The sequence below is a fragment of the Mustela erminea genome, chromosome 16 (assembly GCF_009829155.1).
Source record: "Mustela erminea isolate mMusErm1 chromosome 16, mMusErm1.Pri, whole genome shotgun sequence".
NCBI lineage: Eukaryota > Metazoa > Chordata > Mammalia > Carnivora > Mustelidae > Mustela > Mustela erminea.
The window spans coordinates 47,688,216-47,711,343 of NC_045629.1; the positions used below are offsets into that span (position 1 = coordinate 47,688,216).

Below are 23,128 nucleotides of genomic sequence, written 5' to 3' on the forward strand. Positions count from 1 at the left end.
GTGGGTTAAGCCGCTGCCTTCGGCTCAGGTCATGATCTCAGGGTCCTGGGATCAAGCCCTGCATCGGGCTCTCTGCTCAGCAGGGAGCCTGCTTCCCTCTCTCTCTCTCTGCCTGCCTCTCCATCTACTTGTGATTTCTCTCTGTCAAATAAATAAATAAAAATCTAAAAAAAAAAAAAAAAAAAAAAAGTAAGTCCTGGAGAACATGAAGACAGCAAGTTATAAGCAGGTTATTAAAGAATATGTAGGATTTGAAAGAAAATCCTTTTTAATGAAGCATTAGGTGTTTAGTTTAACAAAGTTTTCATAACAATCCTGTGAGCTGATATTCTCTTATAAAACTAAAATTCAGGGAGGTTACATAAATTGTCCAAAGTCACATAGTGGCTGGGGAAGGATTCTCATGGAAGCTTATCTGATTCTAAAGTCTTTGATCCCTTTTTTACCTGAAGAACTGAAGAGGTACATTATCTTTTGTTAACCATCTTCAAAGGCTCAGTGTGCTTTTTGCCTTGTAGTAAAAGTGGATTTCCATGTATTGTGAGGGTATTTGAGATAGTGTAGCTAATAAAGCTGAACTCTCCTAGTATCTCCTAGTATATAGGTAACAGTATATAGATACTATTTTGATGATCTCACATAATTGTAGTTAATAGGGTCATGTGGAATCTTAGGCATTATCCTAAGTTTCTGAGTCTATGACATAGCTTTGATTTATAGCTGTCTATCACGGGTTGAACATTTTATTCAGAGGGTCTCAGCTCTTTTGTGAGGTAACTAGATTCCTTATTGGGCAGCTCTATAGTTCTTTCTTTTACCGAGTTAAAAATATGCTTTCATGTTTCTTCTCTTTCCTAATTATTGCTTATATATGTCATGAGTCATTTTATAGCCATAGGAATGTCGGAAAATACATTTATTTACAAGATTGAGGGATACCTATAAGTACCCATTCCTTATTTAGCACAGTAACAGATGGGTTGGTTTTGATAAGGAAGTTATTGAGCAGTTCATTTGTTTGAGGAAGATGTTTCTGTGGAATCCATGTTTGAGTTCAGTGTTAATTAGGAAATACAGGATTTGGTGGTGGTAGTGGGCTCATTATAATTGACATGGTGTCTAAAGGAGAAGTGAGCAGATACTGATCCTTTTGTCTCCCTGAAATGGAAACTGAAACAGCCATTTTCCTGTGCTAGCTCTGAATAACACTAGAATAACTATATTGGAAGCTAGGCCCTTCAAGTCTAAAAAAACGCCAGTATTTATTTATCAGCAAATGTAGAGAATAAGTAACCCACCCCACAGGCTCAAAAGGAGGTTTGCTCAACTGCCTTGTCCTTTATAATACCACAGTTTGAGAACATAGAGTTGAGTGTTTTTAATGCCCCTGGAGATAGAGCTTTTTAATTTCCTTTTTTCCAGAGCATAGATTATTTTCATCTGTCTGCTTTTGTGATCAACATTTTCTTTAACTGACTGTCTTAAAACTAGTAAGACTTAACTGGGATGCTAATTCTCTTATCTCCACTTGAGTGGCAGCAGCCTGATAGTTAGCTTTGGTTCTTACATCTGGAATGTGCTTTCATGGAATGTTTTGAACTGAAAGAAACACTTTAATCATCTCTTAAAATCTTTTCATTTCAAAGATGAAAAAACTGAGTCCCAGAGAGTTCAAATTACCTAACCTAAGAGCACACAGTTAATATCAATGCCCCAATTTGATCATCTTTTTTTAAAAATCCTCATTTTATTGGTTCAGGCTCCTTCAACTCTATCACACTGCTTAAAAATTATTACTACTATTAATTTTTTCATGGTAAAAGATGCAAAACATGAGATTTACCATTTTAACTATTAAGTGTATAATTCATTAAGTATCTTCAGATTGTTGTGCTACTGTCACCCCTGTTGATCTCCGTAAATTTTATATTTTATATCCAATAAACAGTAACTTCCAGTACTTCTTTCTTTGAGCCTCTGATAACTACTGTTCTACTTTGTATGAATTTGACTATTCTGGGTACCTCATGTATGTTAAATCATTCAATACTTGTCCTTTTGTGTCTGACTTATTTCACTTAGCATAAGTTTTTAGGATTCATCCATGCTGTAGCATATGATAGATTTTCTTCTTCCCTCCCTCACTTACTCCTTGTTTCCCTCCCCTCCTTCCCTCTCTCTCGCCCTTCTTTTCTTCTAAATTGATTCCATTTTAAGATTGAAAAATTCCATTGTATGTATATGCTTTGTTTATTCATTTAACCATCAGTGGCATTTGGCTTGTTTCCACCTTTTAGCTATTGATAATGGTGCTTTGAACATGAGTATACAAATATTTGTTTGAGTACCTGTTTTCAGTTCTTTTGGGTGTATACCTAGAGGTGGAATTGCTGAATCATATGGTAATTCTGTGTTTAATTTTATGGGAAACTGCCACTCTGTTTTCCACCGTAGCTGTACCATTATACATTCCTACTAACAATGCACAACAGTTCCAATTTCTCTCTATCTTTATCAACACTTTCTATTTTAGGTTTTTTGATAAAGTCATCCTAAAGAATTTGAAATGGTATTTCTTGATAGTTTTGATTTACATTTCTCTAACAATTAGTGATGTTAAGCATCTTTTCAGTTGCTTATTGATCATTTGTATATCTTCTTTGGGGAATATATATTCAAGTTCTTTTCTCATATTTAAATTGGATTGGTTTTGTTGAGTTGTGTTCCTTATGAATTCTGTGTACTAAATTTTTATTAAATATATGATTTGCAAGTTTTTTTTTCAATTCTATGTGAAAACATTGCTTTTTAATGTTAAGATTCTATCTTAATTTATCTCCCAAGCCAGAAGCTTAATTTACATCTTTTATAAATCTTTGGCTTTTTGTTTTAAAAAGTTATTATTTACATTTGACACGGTTTTTCTTAAAAATTGGTATAACTTGAGCAAGTAAAAAAGTGATCAAGTACATATTTGGAATAGCTGTACTTTGGGGAGGAGGGGAAAGATAAATTTGTTAAACTTTAAACAACCCAAAGAATTCTATCTTCACAGTAGTATTTGCTCTTAACATTTATAGAGATGGCTAATGTAGATTGTTTTTCTGCAGATTGATTTTATACGTTTTTACAGTAAAGAGCTATCTTTTCTTGATTGTCTTCTCTTAAAAAAATGTTTTAAAGATATTTAACTGTTAATTTCTTTCTTTCTTTCTTTTTTTTTTTTTAAAGGTTTTTATTTATTTGACAGAGATCACAAGTAGGCAGAGAGGCAGGCAGAGAGAGAGGAGGAAGCAGGTTCCCTGCTGAGCAGAGAGCCCGATGTGGGGCTTGATCCCAGGACCGTGGGATCATGACCTGAGCCGAAGGCAGAGGCTTTAACCTACTGAGCCATCCAGGCGCGCCTAACTGTTAATTTCTTAAAAACTTAAATACAGTGCTTGACAGTGTATATGTTACAGACAAGTTTAATAATACTGAATACTGAATAGAATGAAAATTAAAGTGAATGAAGAGATAAGATTAAATCAAATGAGTTTTCATCTGGTTATTTTATTCAGGATAGGCTTTAGGAGGATGTAGGTTTCAGAACCAGTAGGAAGATTGGGATTTTCATCACTGTTTTAAAATGAATCTGTAAACACCTCATGGTTCCTATACATCTGGACTGACATATATGTGTATATGTGTATATATATGTGTTGCATGTGTGTTTATATATATGTATGTATGTTCTATTTCCAAATTCATATGCATACTGGCTTATCACCTTTTTATTAGCAGTAGTGCTTGTTAATTGGAAAACAGGAGTTTTTTTTTTTAAGTGGTTATATTAAGATATTAAGGGAGTCCAAAATTTTTGTGAGCATTATTCACTAAAAAGATACTATCACAGGCCTAGTGCTCACTGTTAATCTGTTTGAAATCTAAGAGAATACTGAAATATAGCTCTTTGAGGTTTTACTAAGTGGTAAATTAATTCAGCCAAAGCACTTAATGTTCTGATTATGAGATTATTTCTCTAATGATAGATGTTAACATTAATTTTAACTGTCTGGTGAAAGAATATATTTTAACAAATCCCAGCAGATAAAACACTGTTCTGTGTATGGTCACATAGTTAGGCATTTCAGGGTAGACTGAGATTTATATCAGTCCAGCATTGTTTGCTTTTTAGCTCTGTCAGAGTCTCTTGAAAGGGACATACACTGCTGATGCAGGTTTCTGCTTTAAATGCAGATGAACCAGGGTTTGATTCATTCATCAAAGTGAGATTCAAACTCATCAAAATGTGTGAATGACTTCTGAAATTGTATTTCTATATGATGGCTCTATAGTTCTTAAGAATATATAGATCTTTTAAAGAAGCTTAGGGCAGTTGAGAATGAGAAATACAGCAATCTTCATTTGTCTTTGGCTCAATTCTTGTATCTATTTCACATCCAGACTTGAATTTCTACACATTTAGAGATGGGTAAGTATAATCACAATGAAAATACACTGTCCTGATAAATTTCTCCATTATATCATATAGCAGATTTGATTTGGGAAGTACATAGTACAAACTGTTCTCATACCAGCTTTCTCTCTTGATTTGGATAGCTTGTTGAAATAGTTCCCTGTGCCCCCACCCCTCTGCTTTTGTATTGGAATAACTCCCTTTGTAGCAGATAGCTCCGTTTCCATCAAACTTCTGAAAGCAAGTGACTGGGTCTTATTAGTACTCTCTACTAAGGTGTAATAGTTTTATTTGAGCTGTAACCTCAGGTCAGGCATACAATAATGTGGACCACATGCCGGATGGCTCTGTGCATGATACAACTTAGTCTTCTATCTTATGGGATACTCTGTTGTATGACTTGGGATATGCTTGCATGGTCTTGTTAACATAACTATCTTTGCATTATTAAGCATTTCCTTGCATATTTCTTAGAACCTTTCTTTGTTTTTCTCATACTTTCTGTTTTTGTCCTCTACTAATTTTTTCATCATTAATGCTTCTTTTGTATCCTTATCTGGATGATTAAAACAGGGAAGGATGATCATAATAGGGTGCATATTTTCTTCAATTTTGTAAACAGTGTTCCCGAGTCAGTTTCAGTTTTTTGTTTTCTAAACTCTAGTGAGTTTCCCCACTGTTTTTCTGCCTTTTTGCACACTTGATAATGTTCTTTGCTCATTCATTCAGGCATGTTTCATAGATAGGAGATCAATGCCCACTATGTGCCAGACACTCTGCAAGGCCCTCGAGAAGAAAAAAATTAGCAAGATACCTGCCCTTATGGGGTTAGTTAAGGGAATTTTAAAATGGGGGAAAATTGATTAAAGAAAGAGACAGAGTAGATTGTCTTTTAAATCTAATTGTATAAAATTGTCCTTTTTGTTGTCTTCAGCCTTGATAGGAGATTTTTACATAGCTTTTTTAAAAAAACTTAATTCCAGTGTAGTTAACATAGAGTGTTATATTAGTTTCAAGCATATACATAGTTTTTGATTGCATAATCTATGTTTTCTTATTTAATTTTGTTAGTGATTCCAATTTGAACTGAAAACCACTTAGTGATGAAGCAACCAGTAATAGGTGAAATACAAGTTTTATAGAGAAATGAATTCGTTAAATTTATCATTGTTTTATTTTCCAGCTTTTTGCAACATTCTACAGTTATTTAATGATTTTGTAGAGTGTACTTGGTAATTCTGGACTTCAGCTTTTCCATAGACTTGATTTTTTTTTCAGTACTTATCTTCATATATATTACAATCTCCAGTATTTATGGATGTTAACATATATTAGAGCCTTTGAAGTCTGTTTGTAAATATGTATATTTTAAATTTGTATACTTGCATTATACTCTTACTATCCATTATAATGTGCAGTGTGAATAAAACTCAGAAGTATGTAAACTATTTGTAATTAAAAGTTTTTTATTGTAAAGTTTTTAATATGTATAGTCATGAGAAGATAGCTTCTCTTTGATTGTAAATTATTGAGATTAATTTTGGGAGGAGCACTCAAAATGTATCATAACTTTGTAATCAAATCTCATTCTGATAATTTTTATATTCACTGAGAAATAGTTATATCTAACTTGCATATAATTTATATATTAAGAACTCATGAACAGAATTGTTTTTTCAACCTATGTAAGCAAGTAGTATGTGAGAAATTGATGGGGAAGTTTTAATACCAAATTTATAATAATAGCATAGATGTGTCAGGAATAGTACTAAGAGTTTTCTATGCATTATCTCATTTAATCTTCATAACAACATGACAGAGATACTGTTTTATTCATTTTATATATATCTTTGTCTTATTAATCCTTATACATACAGTAAATAGTGAAATTGGCATTCACTTTTAGATCTGAGTCAAGACCCAAAATTAGCAGGCCCTGCTACCATTGATGAGGAAGGAGTATGTGGCAAGTTGGCATTAAGTTTTTATCCTAAGGTAACTTTCCATAGGAATAGCTTTGCTAACTTACAATTTTTTAATAAACAGCTTTATTGAGTACTTTTTTTTTTTTTAAAGATTTGTTTATTTATTTATTAAACAGAGATCACAAGTAGGCAGAGAGGCAGGCAGAGAGAGAGGAGGAAGTAGGCTCCCTGCTGAGCAGAGAGCCTGATGCCGGGGCTTGATCCCAAGACCCTGAGATCATGACCTGAGCCGAAGGCAGAGGCTTTAACCCACTAAGCCTCCTAGGTGGCCTATTGAGTACTTTATATAGCATAAAATTCACCCATTTCAGGTATGTAATTCAGTGATTTCTAGCACCTTAACTAACTTATGTAATTGTTACTGTAAATCAGTTTTAGAACATTTTCACCCTCCCAGTGAGATTTCTCAAGCCTGTTTATAATTATTCTCATCTCTGGCCCCAGGTAACCACTTTCTTCATAAAGTATCTTTTATGGCATATGAATGGAATCATGCAATATGTGGTATCTTGTGTCTGTCTTCTTTCACTTAGATAATGTTTTTGAGGTTATCTTTGACATAGCATGTATTAGTAGCTAACTTGTTTTTTATTTTCTACATCTGTCTGTGGCTTTCCTTAACTGAGTAAAATGTATTCAGTCTTGCATATAATTATCCATACTCTCAAGAGTATGCAAGACTCTCAGAGTCTTGCAAATAATTATCCCTACTCTCAGAGATGTTTAAATTCCAGAGTTGATTAAGGGGTTTTCAAACTGTGTTATTGTTGCTGATGTAACTGTGACTTGGGATTTTCTGAGAATGTACTTTTCTGTCATTAGCCATTTCAAACCGTTTTGTTTTGTTTTAAAGATTTTACTTATTTCTTAGAGAGAGAAAGGATGAGCAGGGGAGGGGGCAAATGGAGAGGGGGAAGCAGGCTCCCCACTGAGCAGGGAGCCAGATATGGGACTTGATCCCAGGGCCCTCGGATTATGACCTGAGCTGAATGCAGATACTTAACTGACTGAGCCACCCAGGCTCTAGATACCCTAGATATCAGTTGTTTAGTCTCATCATGTTCTTAACTTTCTTGGGGAGGAATAATATTTGAAGGTGAAAACTTAATTTTTCATACTTATTTCTCAAAATATTCTTATATTTGTAGAATCCCTGTGAGTAAGGAAAAAAATTGGAAAACATTTAGAGGCCTGGCTACACCTGAAAATACTGTATGACTATAGCAAACTTTCATAGTACTTTAGAGTCGTGTAGAGATTGGTTTATAAAGTTCTCTATAATGGATTATTATATGAATTATACCCCTGTTTTCATTAACTTAGTTCTCATTTTAAAACCAGAGTATAATTTAAATATAGCAACGTTTAGCAATTTTATGCATACAGATATGTATAGTCAGGTAGCCACCAAAGTTCTTTCTTGTCTCTTTGCAGTCAGTCCCTTTCTCTCTCTCTAGAGTGAATCAAATTTTTGGGGAGGACTGTTGGCTCATATTAAGGAGTGATGCCTGTTTTGATTCAGGGGATGACTGATTAGCTTGGTAGCTGGGAAACCCCACTGTTCCTTGCTTTGTTGTTCCATTCTTCACCCAAACCCATCAGACAACTGATTTCACTAGGGCTTCTGGGATTTCTCTAGCACACAGTTGCCGAAGAATGAGACTCATAGCATTTTCAGTTGCATAATAAAAGATTTTCTACATAGATTTCATACATTCATAAATGAAAACATTCATAATTAATAAAGTCTAGACTCACTTCTATTCTCTATTTCTTAATTCCCCAAAAGAGCCATAAATATAATATGTATGGATTTATACAATGAAACTACTCTTCCTGATATGAACACACTGGTAGTTCGGACTTACTAAAAATAAGTTTTTACACATTCACATATTTTCATTTCATTGAGTGTCTTTCACTTAGGTTTTTAAAAAGCATAGTTTAAAGAGAATAATGAAAATAGAAAAAGGGAGGGGCACCTGGGTGGCTCAGTCAGTTAAGCATCTGCCTTCAGCTCAAGTCATGATCCCAGGTCCTGGGATCAATCCCAGTATGGGGCTCCCTGCTCAACAGCCAAGTCTGCTTCTCCCTTTGCCCCTTACCCAACCCCTCCTCCTTGCTCATGTATGCTCTCTTTCTCTCAGATAAATAAAATCTTAAAGAAAAAAATAGAAAAAGATGTAATTTTAACATGGGAGATATTATAGGACTCTATTTTAAGTGACAACAAGCATAGTCTAATTCTTTAACAAGATTTAAACTTTTAAAAAACTTATTTTACTATTGTCCTGTGTATTTTAATTTGATTAATTTACAGCCTTGTATTTGTATCAAAATGAAAATTTAACCTAAATTGCATTTGCATGAATTACCAGTTTGTTCATATCAGAAAGAGTAGTTTCATTGTATAAATCCATATATATTATATTTATGGTTCTTTTGGGGAGTTGAGAAATAGAGAATAGAAGTGAATCTAGACTTTAATTAGGAATGTTTTCCCCCAAATATGTCATTGATTTTTCTGTAAATTTGTCTTGAGTGATTTTAAATAACTTACTTAAAAATTTAAAAAATGCCTCTTAAGTAATCTTTATATGAGGAATAGTCCAGAATCTTAAATCTAATAAAATAACATGATTGGTTCTGAGCATGTTTTCATCAGATGTCCTGTTTGTCTCTTTCTTAGTACTAACTTTTAAGTCTCTGCTTATACTGTTTTGGGATTTAGTTTGGTTAATTTCAACTCTTGGAAATATTTTAGCTACAGTTTTCAATTATGAAATTATAAAGCCTGTCATTACTAATGATTTTATATTTTGCTAATAAAGTAGATTTACTTATTTAGAATATTAATGTATTATTGTTATTTAAAAATTCCCTTGAAAGAACAATTTTTTTTTTTTTTAAGATTTTATTTATTTATTTGACAGAGAGAGATCACAAGTAGATGGAGAGGCAGGCAGAGAGAGAGGGCGGGGGGGAAGCAGGCTCCCTGCTGCACAGAGAGCCCGATGTGGGACTCGATCCCAGGACCCTGAGACCATGACCTGAGCCGAAGGCAGCGGCTTTAACCCACTGATCCACCCAGGCGCCCGAAAGAACAATTTTTATATTAACTCCTCCCAATTTTTATTTTTTGTCATGTTTTGGTTCTGATTTTATAATGTGTTTAAGTAAATGAGCTGTCAAAAAATACCTGCTTTTATAGTTCTTGAGTGTATTTGTGTGTGTGGGGGGGGAGGTTAAAAAGACATGAAAAACACCACTATAGGTAAATAACATCTGTCTTTATATCAGTTTTCCCTTTGAAATTTTTTTAAGTGAACGCATGAAGAGCATGCAACACATGTTAACAACCAGAGAGTGTTGGTCCAATGAGAACAGAAGGTTTTCTTTGATTTTCCTGTCGGAAAACTTGATATTTTCCACATGCAATTTTATGATCAGTTGGGTGTGAAGTTGTATAGGCAAACACGATTTGTCTCTTGTTAAAAGTTTTAAACTTAGAGGTATCCAAATGAACATTTATAATTCATTCTTAGATTATTGACTTTAAATTTGATTTTTGGGATATTGGAGAATATTATTGTAAGACGTACATCTTTTTCTATGAGAAGAATTATGCTAGCTATTCCCCAGTATTTGGTTTTGTCTATGTACAACAGCAGGAGAATATTATCTTGTGACAGCATTTTATTCTAGTGACAGTATCTTTGAAATACGTCTGTGTTTCATTATTTTTGGGAACTGAAACTTAAGAGTATATTCAAAAGAATTCTAAGTTATTAGTATATTAAAAGGGAAATGTTTTGGTTAGAAATCACTCAGTTTAGTGTAAGGTTTTTTAAAATCAGTGTCTCTAAATTTCTTAACTGTGTTTGATTTAATCTCTTTTTTAATACATTAATTTGAAATTTAAGAACAAATAATCATTGGAGATCCCCAAACCCGAAAGATCGTATAGTGCATACTTAGTGGCAGAAGATAATCTCTAAGAATAGCGTCATAATGCTCTTGTATAGCATTTGTACTTCACTAATTCCACTACATACAGGGATTTATTTGAACCTCACAATGGACAAGTCATCTGTTTTTTATTTTAAGGATGTGGAAATGAAGAATAAGGGAAGGTGATATGGTGGATCTAGAAAGATAAGTCACTGATTCTAGACATCTTTTAATTAGTTTGTGATGGAGCCGTCAATAGCATGTTGGTAACTATTAGCAAGTTTTCAATAATAACTTTGTATTCTTTATTATGATTTATAACTTTAAAAAATATTGCCAGTTTCCTAGATGAATCTGTTAATACTTAGCTTTTTTCATCTGATTAATGACTCATTTATTTGTTTTAAAAATAATATTTTGGCACCTATCATGTGAAAACTTGTGTTGTAGGCCCTGGAGTCCCATTATGAATAAGATGCAGTCTTTGCTTTTTCTTTCTTGATTACCTAAGTATTTAGAGAGGTGTTCTTTTCTTTTCTTTTCTTTTTTAAGGTTTCAAGTTCTAAAAAAAAGTTCTAGTCAGTTAATATATGGGGTAATATTGGTTTCAGTAGTAGAATTTAGTGATTCATCACTTATGTACAATACGCAGTGCTCATCACAAGTGTCCCCCTTATAACCCATCCCCCATGTAGCCCATTCCCCTGCCCACCTCCCCTCTAGCTACCCTCAGTTTGTTCTCTATGGTTGAGAGCCTCTTTTATGGTTTGTCTCCCTCTCTCTTATTTTTTCTTTCCCCTATGTTCATCTGTTTTTTTCCTCTTAAATTCTACATATGAGTGAAATCATATGGTATTTGTCTTTATCTGACTGATATATTTCACTTAGCATAATATTGTTTAGCTAAATTGACTTCATTGCAAATGGCAAGATTCCATTCTTGTTGATGGCTGAGTAATATTGCATTGTGTATGCATACCACATCTTCTTTATTCATTCCTCAGTTGGTGGACATTTGGGTACCTTCCATAGTTTGGGTCTTGTTGATACTGCTGCTATAAACATCGGGGTGCATGTGCCCCTTTGAAACAGTATTTTTGTATCCTTTGGGTAAATACCTAGTAGTGCATTGCTGGGTTGTGGGGTTGTTCTCTTTTTAACTTTTTGAGGACCCTCCGTACTGTTTTCCAGATTGCCTGCACCAGTTTGTATCCCACCAACGGTACAAGAGGGTTCCCCTTTCTCTGCATCTTTGTCAACATCTGTTGTTTCTTGTGTTGTTAACTTTAACCATTCTGGCAAGTGTGAGGTGATACCTCATTATACTTTTGATTCATATTTCCCTGATGATGAGTGATGTTGAGTATCTTTTCATGGGTCTTAATCACCAGCTAACTTTTATATCTGCAGCCAGGTTTCTTTGATTGACTTGTTTTTGAAAGATAATTCTAATTATGTCCTTCTCCAGCCTAAAATACTTTGCTTCTCACAGCTTTTACAGTGAAGATTAAAATCTTTAAAACATTCTGCAATACCCTCCGTGATCTAGCCCTTGCTTAGTTATCTGTGTTGATCTGAATGTCCTCTTTAGCCCCTTCCACCTTTTGCCTTCTTCAGTTTCTTTTTTCACCAGGTCTTTTACCATATTGTTTTACTAGTCAATAGCCTAAATGACTTTTACTTACCCTATAGGTATTGGAAACTGACACTTTTCTCTGACTAGGTTACATCCCCCTAATATATTCCTTCATTGGATATCTGTTCTGTTTTTCACTGCACTTTTCATGGAAGTGATTTTACACTGGTTCGTGTGATTATTTAACAGCTTTCCTTTCTTTTAATCTCCATATGGACCATCTTTTTCTATAGAGGACATTTCTCTTTCAAACCTTGACTCTATTGTAGACAAAAATAAAAACTTATTGACATACAGCTGGTAATTTCTATAGTGATTTCATTTTTTTTTTTGGTTGTCTGATGAGGTTTTAGATTATGTTTTTGACAACTAAGTCTGTCTCCTGTTTACTTACATAATATGTGTAAAATGTGCTCTTGGTCAAAGGAAAAGAAAAGTGACTTTAATTACTGAACTTGACTAAAGTTTTAGTAGTGATTTTTCTACTCAGAATTCTTAAGGTTGTGTTTGAATGTTACTACATACATAAAGTATATTCTATAAACACACTTCCCTTCTCTTTTTTCTTGAGTAGACATTTTTACTTAAGTAGGTGAATTGTTTATATTGAATAACTTGTATAGGAGATGATGAGAAAATGAAGGGACAACATTTTGTTCCTTTTGTATTTTGTTTGCTACTGTCCATAGTTCATTGTACAATATTGGACATTGTATATTATAATAATCAGAAATTGATTTTTATCTTAGTGTTAACTTTTTCTTTTTCTTTTATTTAATATTTAAATTGAAGTAGTATTTTAGAAATTTGAAAAATGCTGAACTTTTCAAATCAAAATATAACAAGATATAATTTGCATTTTATAGTTATTTGCAAATGCTACAATCATTGTGATTAAAAAATGTACTGGTAAGAATGTTGTGAAAGGGATATTCTTACACAGTGCTGATGAATGTGAAACGGGATTCAAACTATTATGAAGTATGCATAAGATCACTGTGGAACTGTGTGTATTACTGTAGAAAGAACTTAATCTCTGAGAATGTAATTTAGTTAAAAAAAGCAGACTATAGACACCCCCCCCACAGAAACATACATACATAAGCACACACATCCATTAAAATTTTAAGTGTATATGAATGCATAAAATCAAAAAAGGTCTATAGTTGTGTATGCTAAACTTATAATAAGTAGTTATGTATCAGGGTGGAGTGGAATTAGAAGAAGGAAAGAGGAGTTTTAACCTTTCATTTTACCTACTATTTAATTTAAAACATTTTTTTCCCCTTTTTATTGAGTACTGATGTATTGTGTAAGGTATATAGAACTAAATACAAATTTCTAAGCTTTTTAAACTGCTTTATTTTGAAGTTAAGTTGGTGAAGTTTTGTACTCATTTTGTTTTGGAAAAAGTGATCTAATTTTATTTTACTGTACAGGATATGAGTAATAACAAAAATACATTTTTGGAACCAATTTGTAGGTTCAAACTCTGCATTTGGGGACTCTATATAAATCTTTAGATCCAGCTGTTGCTGAGGATATTCTTTCAATTGCTGTGAGGTGTGTTGATTTTAAGAGAATGGATGGCTGTTCCTCAAGTGTATGTATGGCAATTGTTTAATTCCTTTGCATCGAATAGTAAAAACTATTTCCACATTCTTTATTTAAAATTTTGAAGGTAGAATTTTCTTTAAAGAAATGCCAGATTGGTCCAGAAATTTCATCAGCTCTGTATTAGGATTTGTCAGCAGATGATACAAGCAGAGTCTTTTAAAGTATTCGTTAATTAGGGCATATTCATTTTCAATCTTTGCTACTACACAATCAAGACCTACTTGTTTCTGTTTCCCTCAATTTATTCTGGAGTTTGTCCAAGTTGGGTTTTAATGAGTTGTTTATTCCACTAGTTACATTAGGATTTATTTTTCCCTAGAGTGTAATGTTTGAATTGATAGTTTTAAAACCTATTCTGTAAAGTGAACATATGTTCAGACTAGGACTTCTCTCATATGTGAAATAGGCATAGTTAAATAATTTTATTTTTACCAACTTACATGTTAAAATGTTGGTTTAGTGATTTTTTTTTTTTTAGGTATTTCCAGAATTTGTTAGATATATTTCATATGAACTTGATCGAACTTTTTTTAAAAAAATTAAATAAATATATAGTGGCATAAACCACAAGGAAAATTTTATTTTATTGTGCATATTCACTACATTTTAAAGAGCCTCCCAAATAGCCTAAATAAAGTTGTAAAAACTATTGGTCTGTTAAATTTCTGAAGCAAATGTGGTATGATGTTATGGTTAGATGAATTGGGTCTGATGAAGTGGACACATGGGTATTTATTATTTTTTTATATTTGTTAACCTATTAGAAATATTTCAAAATTGACCAAAACAAAAAGGAATGAAACCTCTCTTCATTGATACCAACAGATATATTGTATAACCTACCATCTTTGGTCAAATTATTTTTAGTTTATTTTAGTTCAGATGCTACTGGAGTACTAAGCAGAAGCATAATAAAATGTACTTTTATTTGTGGTCAGCTACAGCTGGAAAATAAAACCACAAAAACATGTCCTACGTGTATGATATAATTTATTTGTTTATTATTGAATTCTGGCTTTTGTACAAAGTGGATTATTTCCTTTGATGTTAAATTGAATCTGAAGGAGAGGATTGCTCCCTACCCTTGGGTATTATTAAATGTAGAATAAATTAATCTTTTTGAATTTGCATATGTTTAACTTTTTATTCAAGTCCATGTTACCCGTTTGGGAGCCATTTTATGTAACATATGCTGGCTTGGAAGTTAGAATACCATATACAGTAGCTTAATTTGTTATGAAATAGTAAAGGCTCACTTATAAAAAGAATCCCAACTTTAATTTTGCCTTATAAAAGATTATTGCTGTAGTTATAAGAACATGGCTCTTGCTATTCTATAGAACTTTCTATAGTGTATTTAACTCTAATGATAGAGTAGTTTAATTGTACATTTTATATTGTTGGTGTTCCAAATTTTTTTTTCTTTACTTGCTATCACTAATACATTTATTTTGGTCAGGAATTTTGAGAACTTAATATAGAAATAAATACTCATTTTTAAATGCTTATAAAATAACAATTTACAAAATGGTTGCATTGTTAAGAATGCAAAAGGAACAACAGTGACGTTATTAATTTGTGTATTGGGTCCTTTTTGTTTTAACATTCTATTTCTTTTAATGCCTGGTATTTTACCTGTTTGGTTTATAGAATCTTTTATTCAGTGCATGTTTGTTTCTTGGTCTGTTCATTTCGCCTGTTGACTTTCTGGCAGAATGTGATCAGGATTGTGGTTGAAGGGTAAATCCAGGTAGAGCTACATATTGGTATTACATATTTAAAAATTGTATGGATAAGGTGGTCTGTGTATTATTAATGTGCAGTTGTATATTTAAATTGCCTGGCATGCTATTTAAGAGAGCTGGGTGATTTTGTTGTTGTTTTGATATCTTTGAGTGAGAGAAAGCATATTTACTTAGACCACTGTTCCTAGGAACAGAGTTCTGACTACATGAGGGAGATTTTTTTGTTTTAATGAGATGAAGTCCGCGTTATACAACATTCACCATTTTAGTTATTTTAAAATGTACTATTCTTTGGTTTTTAGTATTTTTACACCATTTTGCAGTCATTGTCATTATCTGATTCCAGAGCATTTTCAAAACTCTAAAAAAGAAACCCTGTCTCCATGAACATTTCATATGAACAAAATCGTACAATATGTGGCATTTTTTGCCTGGCTTCTCTCATTTAGCATCCTTTCAAGGTTCATCTGTGCTATAGTAATTATTACTACTCCATTCCTTTTAATGGCCGAATAATATTCTTTTGTGTGGATGTATAGCACATTTTGTTAATCCGTTTTTCAGTTGGATTGTTTGGTTGGGTTGTTCCACTTTTGGGCTGTTGAGAATAATGCTGCTATGAACATGTATTTATGAGTTTTTATATGAACATGATCTCAGTTCTCTTGGGTATACATGTAGCAGTATAATTGCTGGGTCATACAGTAACTTTATATTTATTTTTTTGATGAACTGCCAGATTGTTTTGCAGTGGCTTTAGTGTTATACATTCCTACCTCCATTGTATGATGGTTGCAATTCTTCAACATCCTTTCCAACACTTGTTATTTTTATTTTCTGTTTTTTTTTTCATTCTTTATAGCCATCCTAGTGAGTGTGAAGTGGCAGCTCAGTACAGTTTTGATTTTCATTTCCCAGATGATGTTGAGTATCTCTTAATGTGTGTATTGGTCATTTGTGTATCTTCTTTGGAGAAATGTCTATTCATGTTCCAGTTCATTTTTTTTTTTTAAGATTTTATTTATTTGGGAGAGAGATAGCATGAGAGAGTGAGTGAGCATAAGCAGTAGAGAAGGGGAGAGGGAGAGGAAGAGGCAGGTCCCCCTTAAGCAGGGAGCCTGACCTGAAACTTGATCCCAGCACCCTGAGGTCATGACCTGAGTTGCAGGCAGACGCTTAATGGACTGAGCCACCGAGGCGCCCCTGTTCTAGTTTACTTTTAAATTGGGATGTATATCTTCTTGTTGAATTGTAGGAGTTCTTTTTTTTTTTTTTTTAAGATTTTATTTATTTGAGTCTGAGAACATGAGTTGGGAGAGGGACAGAGGGAGAGAAGAGCACGAAGCAGACTCTGCACTGAGCAGGTAGTCTGACGTTGTGCTGTATCCCAGAACCCTGAGATCATGACCTGAGCTGAAGGCACTTAACCGACTGAGCCACCCGAGGTGCCCCGAGTTGGGAGTCCTTTACATACTCTGGACAGTAGACTCTTTTACATATATGATTTACAAATATTTTCTTCCATTTTATTATCTTCTCGCTTTCTGAATAGTAGCCTTTGGTATACAAAATTTTAAATTTTGATGAAGTCAAATATATCTTTGTCCTTTTTTGCTTTTCTTTTGGTATGATATTTATGAAACTGTTCTTAATCTAACATCATGAATATTTATAGCTGTTTCTTTCTAAGAGTTTATAGTTTCAGTTTTTTTTTTAAATGAATTTTGAGTTAATTTTCATATATATGGTATGATAGGGGTCCAACTTCATTTGTACTTGGATATCCAGTTGTTGCAGGAGATTATTCATTCCCTAGTGACAGGTGGTGATTACACTTACTCTAGTGAGTATTGAGTAATGAATAGAATTGGCAAATTACTGTGTTATACCCCTGAAACTAATATAATATTTTATATTAACTATACATCAATTAAAAAAGAGTATCCATTCCCCATTGATTGGTCTTGACAGTCTTATCAGTAATTGGACATAGATATGGGGATTTGTTTCTAGACTGAAGTTTAAGGTCACTGATTTTTATGTCTATCCTTATGCCAGTATGGCACTGTTTTATTTTTGTACTAAGTTTTGAAATTTGGAAGTGTAAGTTTTTGAACTTGTTCCTTTTCAAGACTGTTTTGACTATTCAGGATTCTTTGTAAGTCCATATGAATTTTAGGATTATTCATTTTTAAAATAGATTCCTGAGATTTTGATAGGGATCAAATTTAATCCATTAATGAGTTTGGGGTTTACTGCCATTTTAATAATATTCAATTTTTCAATCCATAAACATCTCTTACCATTTATTTAGATCCCTTCTTTAATTTCTTTCAACAATGTTTTGTTGATTTCAGGGCAACCGTTTTGTACTTCTTTGTTAAGTTATTCATAAGTATTTTTTGTTGTTGTCGCTATTATAAATGGAATTGTTTTCTTTATTTCCTTTTCAGGTTGTCATTTTAAGTAAATATATAACTATTTTTTGTAATTCCCTTATATCTTTGAACTCAGTTGAATTTATTAGCTTTAACAGGTGTGTGTGTGTGTGCACGCGCGTGCGCGCGTGCTGCGTGTGCATGCACGTTTTAGGGTTTCCAATATATAAAATTATCTCATCTGTAAGTACTGATATTTTTACCTTTTCCTTTACACTTTTTTTTTTAGATTTTATTAATTTATATGAGTAAGAGAGAGAGTATGCACACATGAGTGGGGGAAAGGGAAGAAAAGGGAGTAGACTCCCCACTGAGCAGGGAAACTGATTTGGGACTCAATCCCAGGACCCCAAGGTCATGACCTTAGCTGAAGGCAGACGCTTAGCAAACTGAGTCATCCAGATGCCACTCTTCCTTTACACTTTGAATGCTTTTACTTATTTGTCTTGGCTAGAACCTATACTGCAATGTTGAATAAAATGGCAAATAAATGGCAAAAACAGAGATCTTTTCCTTTTCCCTGATCTTAGAGAACAAACCTTCAGTCTTTTATCACTAAGTATGTTGTGTATTTTTCTTGAATGTCCTATATCATGTTGAAGAATTTGTCTTCATTCTTAGTATGTTGTGTTTAAATCATGCAAGACTATTGTATATTTGTCAAATGCTTTTTTCTGTATCAGTTGAGATGTACATGATTTTTCCCCTTCTGTAAATATGGTGTATTGCATTGATTGATTTTCTTTTGTTGAACCACTCTCCTATTTCTGGGAAGAGTACTAGTTGTCACATTGTGTAATGTTTTAATTTCTTCTGATATGTTAGTATTTACTGAGGATTTTTACATTTGTGTTCACAAGGGATATTGGTGTGTTATTTTCTTATCTTTGTCTAGCTTTGGTTTCAGGGTAACATTGGCCTTACAGAAGGAATTAGGTTCCCTCCTCTATTTTTTTGCATAAGTTTGAAAAGGACTTCTGCTATTCGTTTTTGAAAGAAGTTTGGTAGAATTCATCAGTGAAGGCTTCTGGTCTTGGACTTAACTTTCTTAAGACTTATACTTCATTTTTGGAGGATAGTTTTGCTGGAATTGTAATTACTGATTGACAGTCTGTCTTTTTGCACTGTAATATTTCATCTACTGCCGTGTGACCTCCATGGTTTCTGATTGGGAATGCCTTCAAAACTCAACCAGGCAGTTGACAATAATGCCTCCTTTTCTTGTGCAGACTGTGAAAGTCAGTGGGAGGTGAGAGCCTCAGGCCTTTCTATGGTCTTTGCTCTGCTAGTAAAAGAGTTAAGTGTGTGTATGGCCTTCTGTATTCCCAGGAAGACACTGGAACTTTTTAACCTTTTTATTCTCTAAAGCAACACTTCCCAGACTTTCCTCCCCAGATATTGGTTAATCTGTTTTTTTGCCGCTTTTTTAATCCCTTGCCCCAGTAAGTAAAGGCTAATGTAATACATTTGGCGCAGATGTTTTCTACAAGTGCTCCAGGGTGGTTTGTTTGTTTGTTTGTTTGTTTTTTAAGTGTTGGGAGAGTTCTGAATTAAAAGAGATAATGTAAGCTCATTGAGTTGATCCTCCCCGTAGCTACCAGATGGGTCAAAGCAAAAACCACAATTCCTTCTGAATAAGGTTTTCTCTCTTAACCACTACTTACTTGTACTGAGAATGTGGACGGTTAAATGCCACTGCTGGGCTGAGGGGAAAGGGATTCAACATGGGTAACTAAAAAACCAAAAAACTCACTGGTCTGAGAGTCAGCTGCATTTTTTTTTTTTAAAGTATTCCCTGTTTGTTGCAGGATTTTAGTTAGTTTCCAGAGTTTTGAAAAAGTTAACTCTAGAGAGGTTTTGCCAGATTTTTGCAGCTTTTTTGGAGAGATAGACTAGTGTGCCTCACTCTGCTGTTTTTGCTGATGCCATTCCTCTTAGGGAGGTTTTAAGTGAAGGTCATATCAGTGAGGAGGTAAGAAATTGATAATCCAGTGTTGGGTCAGGGAGTGGAGGTAGATTGATATGTTTAATGCTCATATCTTGGCGGTTTTTTTTGTTTTTTTTTTTTTGTTTGTTTGTTTGTTTGTTTTGAGAGCCAGCAGGCATACTTGTGCACATACACACACGTGGGAGAAGGGGCAGGGAGAGAGCGTGAATCTCAAGCAGGCTCCATGCCCAGTGTAGAGCCCTTTGTAGGGCTCCAACTCAAGACCCTGAGCCAAAATCAAGTCAGACGCTTAACTGACTGAGCCATGCAGATACCCCGGTATCTTGGCATTTTAAAAATGATTTATGAAATTAATTCATTTGACATAGTTTATGATTTCCTTAATTAATTCTGGAAATACTGTAATTTAAAAAGTAAAATAAAGAGATTTCTATAAATATATACAGATTTCTCAAAGGACCAAGCCAAACAATATAGACATTTATATAAGGAAAGGATAAGATGATATGAACCATCTTCCACTCTTATCTTACAGAAATATTAAAAATTCTAGACAGGGGGCACCTGGGTGGCTCAATGGGTAGAGCCTCTGCTTTCAGCTCAGATCATGATCCCAGGGTCTTGGGATCTAGCCCCGGGCTCTCTGCTTAGCAGGGAGCCTGCTTTCCCCCTCTCTCTGCCTCTGCCTACTTGTGATCTCTGTCTGTCAAATAAATAAATAAATAAATAAAATCTTAAAAAAAATCCTAGACAGAACTTTTAATGTCAACATACAGACACATGCAGACATACTTGTATGTGTGGGTGACCATATTGTAATCCAACTATGTATCTTTTTACTCACCCATATTTCATGTTAGCTTTTCAACAATGAGATTGTCTTAGGCTTAGGGTGTTTTAAATATTGTGGCAAATAGTGTTAAAAGTATTACAAATGGTGTAACTATTCTTTTAGATTCATGAAAATTCTTTTCAGATAATCCTAGAAGATGAGTTACAACAGAAAGGTTTTGCTAATCTGACAAATTAAAAGAGTCCTATATTGTTTTAATTTGAATTTCCTCTTTTTGCTGGTGAGCCTTTCCATGTTTATTGATCATGTCTGTTTTCATAGTCTGTAAGTTTTCTGTTAATGTTTTTGGACTATTTTTGAATTGGAATAGCTTTTTCTTTAAATAAAAAGTTTTTTAATGAAATGATTCATATTCTTCAGGCTTCAGCTTAAATCAAACACCTGCATTCTTCCTCTAGCCTTCTCCTGGGTGTATCTCATAGGAACGTTTATGTAACATTGTTTTAGCATTTATTATGTTAAATTGTAGTTACTGGTTTAATTGTTTTACAAGTGGACTCTGAATTCCTTGAATGTAAAGACAGTTCCGGTCTCTTCGGATTTTAGCAAAGACTCTTCTTGTATCAAATTTTAAATATTAAATGTTACTGATTTTTACAGTTAACTGTGGTAGATTGGGTAGGGGTTATTATACCTTTTTTTTTTTTTTTTGGTACTTGTTTTTTAAAGAGGAAAGTGATGCTCAGTAAAGTTTATGTAAATCTTTTTCTAAAAGCATAAAAAGTGATTTAGCCTTGTTTGGACAATAGATTTTTTAAAATTTCATGTCCTGTATTCAGTACCTTATATGAAAAACTTTGAAAGTAGGGTGAAAGATTAGAGATTTAAAGTACAAATAGGGGTGCCTGTGTGGCTCATTGGGTTAAGCCTCTGCCTTTGTGTCAGGTCATGATCTCAGTGTCCTGGGATTGAGTCCTGGATCAGGCTCTTTGCTTAGCAGGGAGTCTGCTTCCCCCCCACCCTCTCTGCCTGATGCTCTGCCTACTTGTTATCTCTCTCGCTCTCTGTCAAATAAATAAAATCTTAAAAAAATAAAAATAAATTCAGGATATTGAACACTCTGGAATCAGGGTTAGATGAAATCTCAATCAATGGCTGTATAAAGCCTATTCAGGTATTTCTTATGGGTAGAACCCATAGAAAAACAATTGATTTAGTGAATTAGGTTATTATCAGGCTGCAACAATCACATGGCCTTCTTGCGATTGCCTGGACTTGCCATCCCAGTTCTCCCTCAGGAACTTTTCATTGACTATTCGTTTGCTTGAGTCACTTTCTAGAGGTATTCACTCACCTGGCTCTTAACTTCCTTCAAGTTCGCTCAAGTTTTGTTAGATCTGTTTTTTTTTTTTTTTTAAAGTCTACACACATTATGAAATTGCTCCCTCTTCAGTTTCTATTTCATGTTCTACTTTTCTCTTACTGTCAAATAGAACCTGGGTATAATGTAAATATTTCATAAATACTAATGAGAGAAGTAGGATAGAGGGCTCTGGATTAGAATCCCTGGATATAAGTTTTTGTATTTTTACTCTAAGATATTTAGAACAATGCAGAACTGGTAATAACTTTTTTTTTTTTTTTTAAAGACTTTATTTATTTATTTGAGAGAGAGAGAGCATGAGCGAGGAGAAGGTCAGAGGGAGAAGCAGACTCCCCGTGGAGCTGGGAGCCCGATGCGGGACTCGATCCCGGGACTCCGGGATCATGACCTGAGCCGAAGGCAGTCGTCCAACCGACTGAGCCACCCAGGCGTCCCGTGGTAATAACTTTTCTTAAGTGTTGGCCTTCTGAGTGGCTCAGTTGGTTGGGCGACTGCCTTCAGCTCAGATCATGATTCTGGAGTCCCGGGATCAAGTTCCGTATCGGGCTCCCTGCTCAACATTGCTTCTCCCTCTGATCTCTTCCCTCTCATGCTTTCTCTCCTTCTCTCTCTCTCTCTCTCAAATAAATAAATGCAAAAAAGCTTTAAAAATTTTTTTTTCTTAAGTGTTAACTAGTATTATTTTCATTGTTATCTTTGAAGATTATCTAGGTTGAAAAATTATAATTGAACAGAGTATATGTGTGTGTGTTTGAATGTGTATGCATGGACATTATTTTTATATTTATTTTTTTTTATAAGTTTTTGAAATAGTGAAATTTAAATTGTGGAGTTGCATATCTATTTGATTTAGTTGTATTTAAATTATTTCGAATGTCTGCTTTTTTTTCCTTACAGCCTAGTTCAGTTTTTATGTTGCTATTTGTAAATGCTGTTTACTATACTGTTATTCTTTCTCTTTTCTTATGCAGGACCAAAAGATCTCAGATTGCTGTAACTGAAGGTATATTTGAACTTCCAAATCTCACAATTCAAGCGACAAGAGCACAGACACTTCTGCTCCAAGCAATATATCAAAGCTGGTCTCACATTGGAAATGTCAACTCTTTGTCAGTGAATGAAGCTTTGATGAATGAAGTTTTCCAAACTATAGGTAAGAGCACAGTCTTCTT

The 23,128-nt window shown here is 33.8% G+C and overlaps 1 protein-coding gene across 11 annotated transcripts in view; it reads left to right on the forward strand.

Annotated features, from left to right (window-relative positions):
• VPS13B (vacuolar protein sorting 13 homolog B) overlaps positions 1-23,128 on the forward strand; it is a 769,746-nt gene that overhangs the window by 132,175 nt on the left and 614,443 nt on the right. For all 11 annotated transcript variants that reach the window (XM_032316092.1, XM_032316089.1, XM_032316090.1 and 8 more), the window contains one exon: positions 22,928-23,109. In XM_032316092.1, coding sequence (XP_032171983.1) covers positions 22,928-23,109 — 182 coding nt within the window. The remainder of the gene's footprint in view (positions 1-22,927; positions 23,110-23,128) is intronic.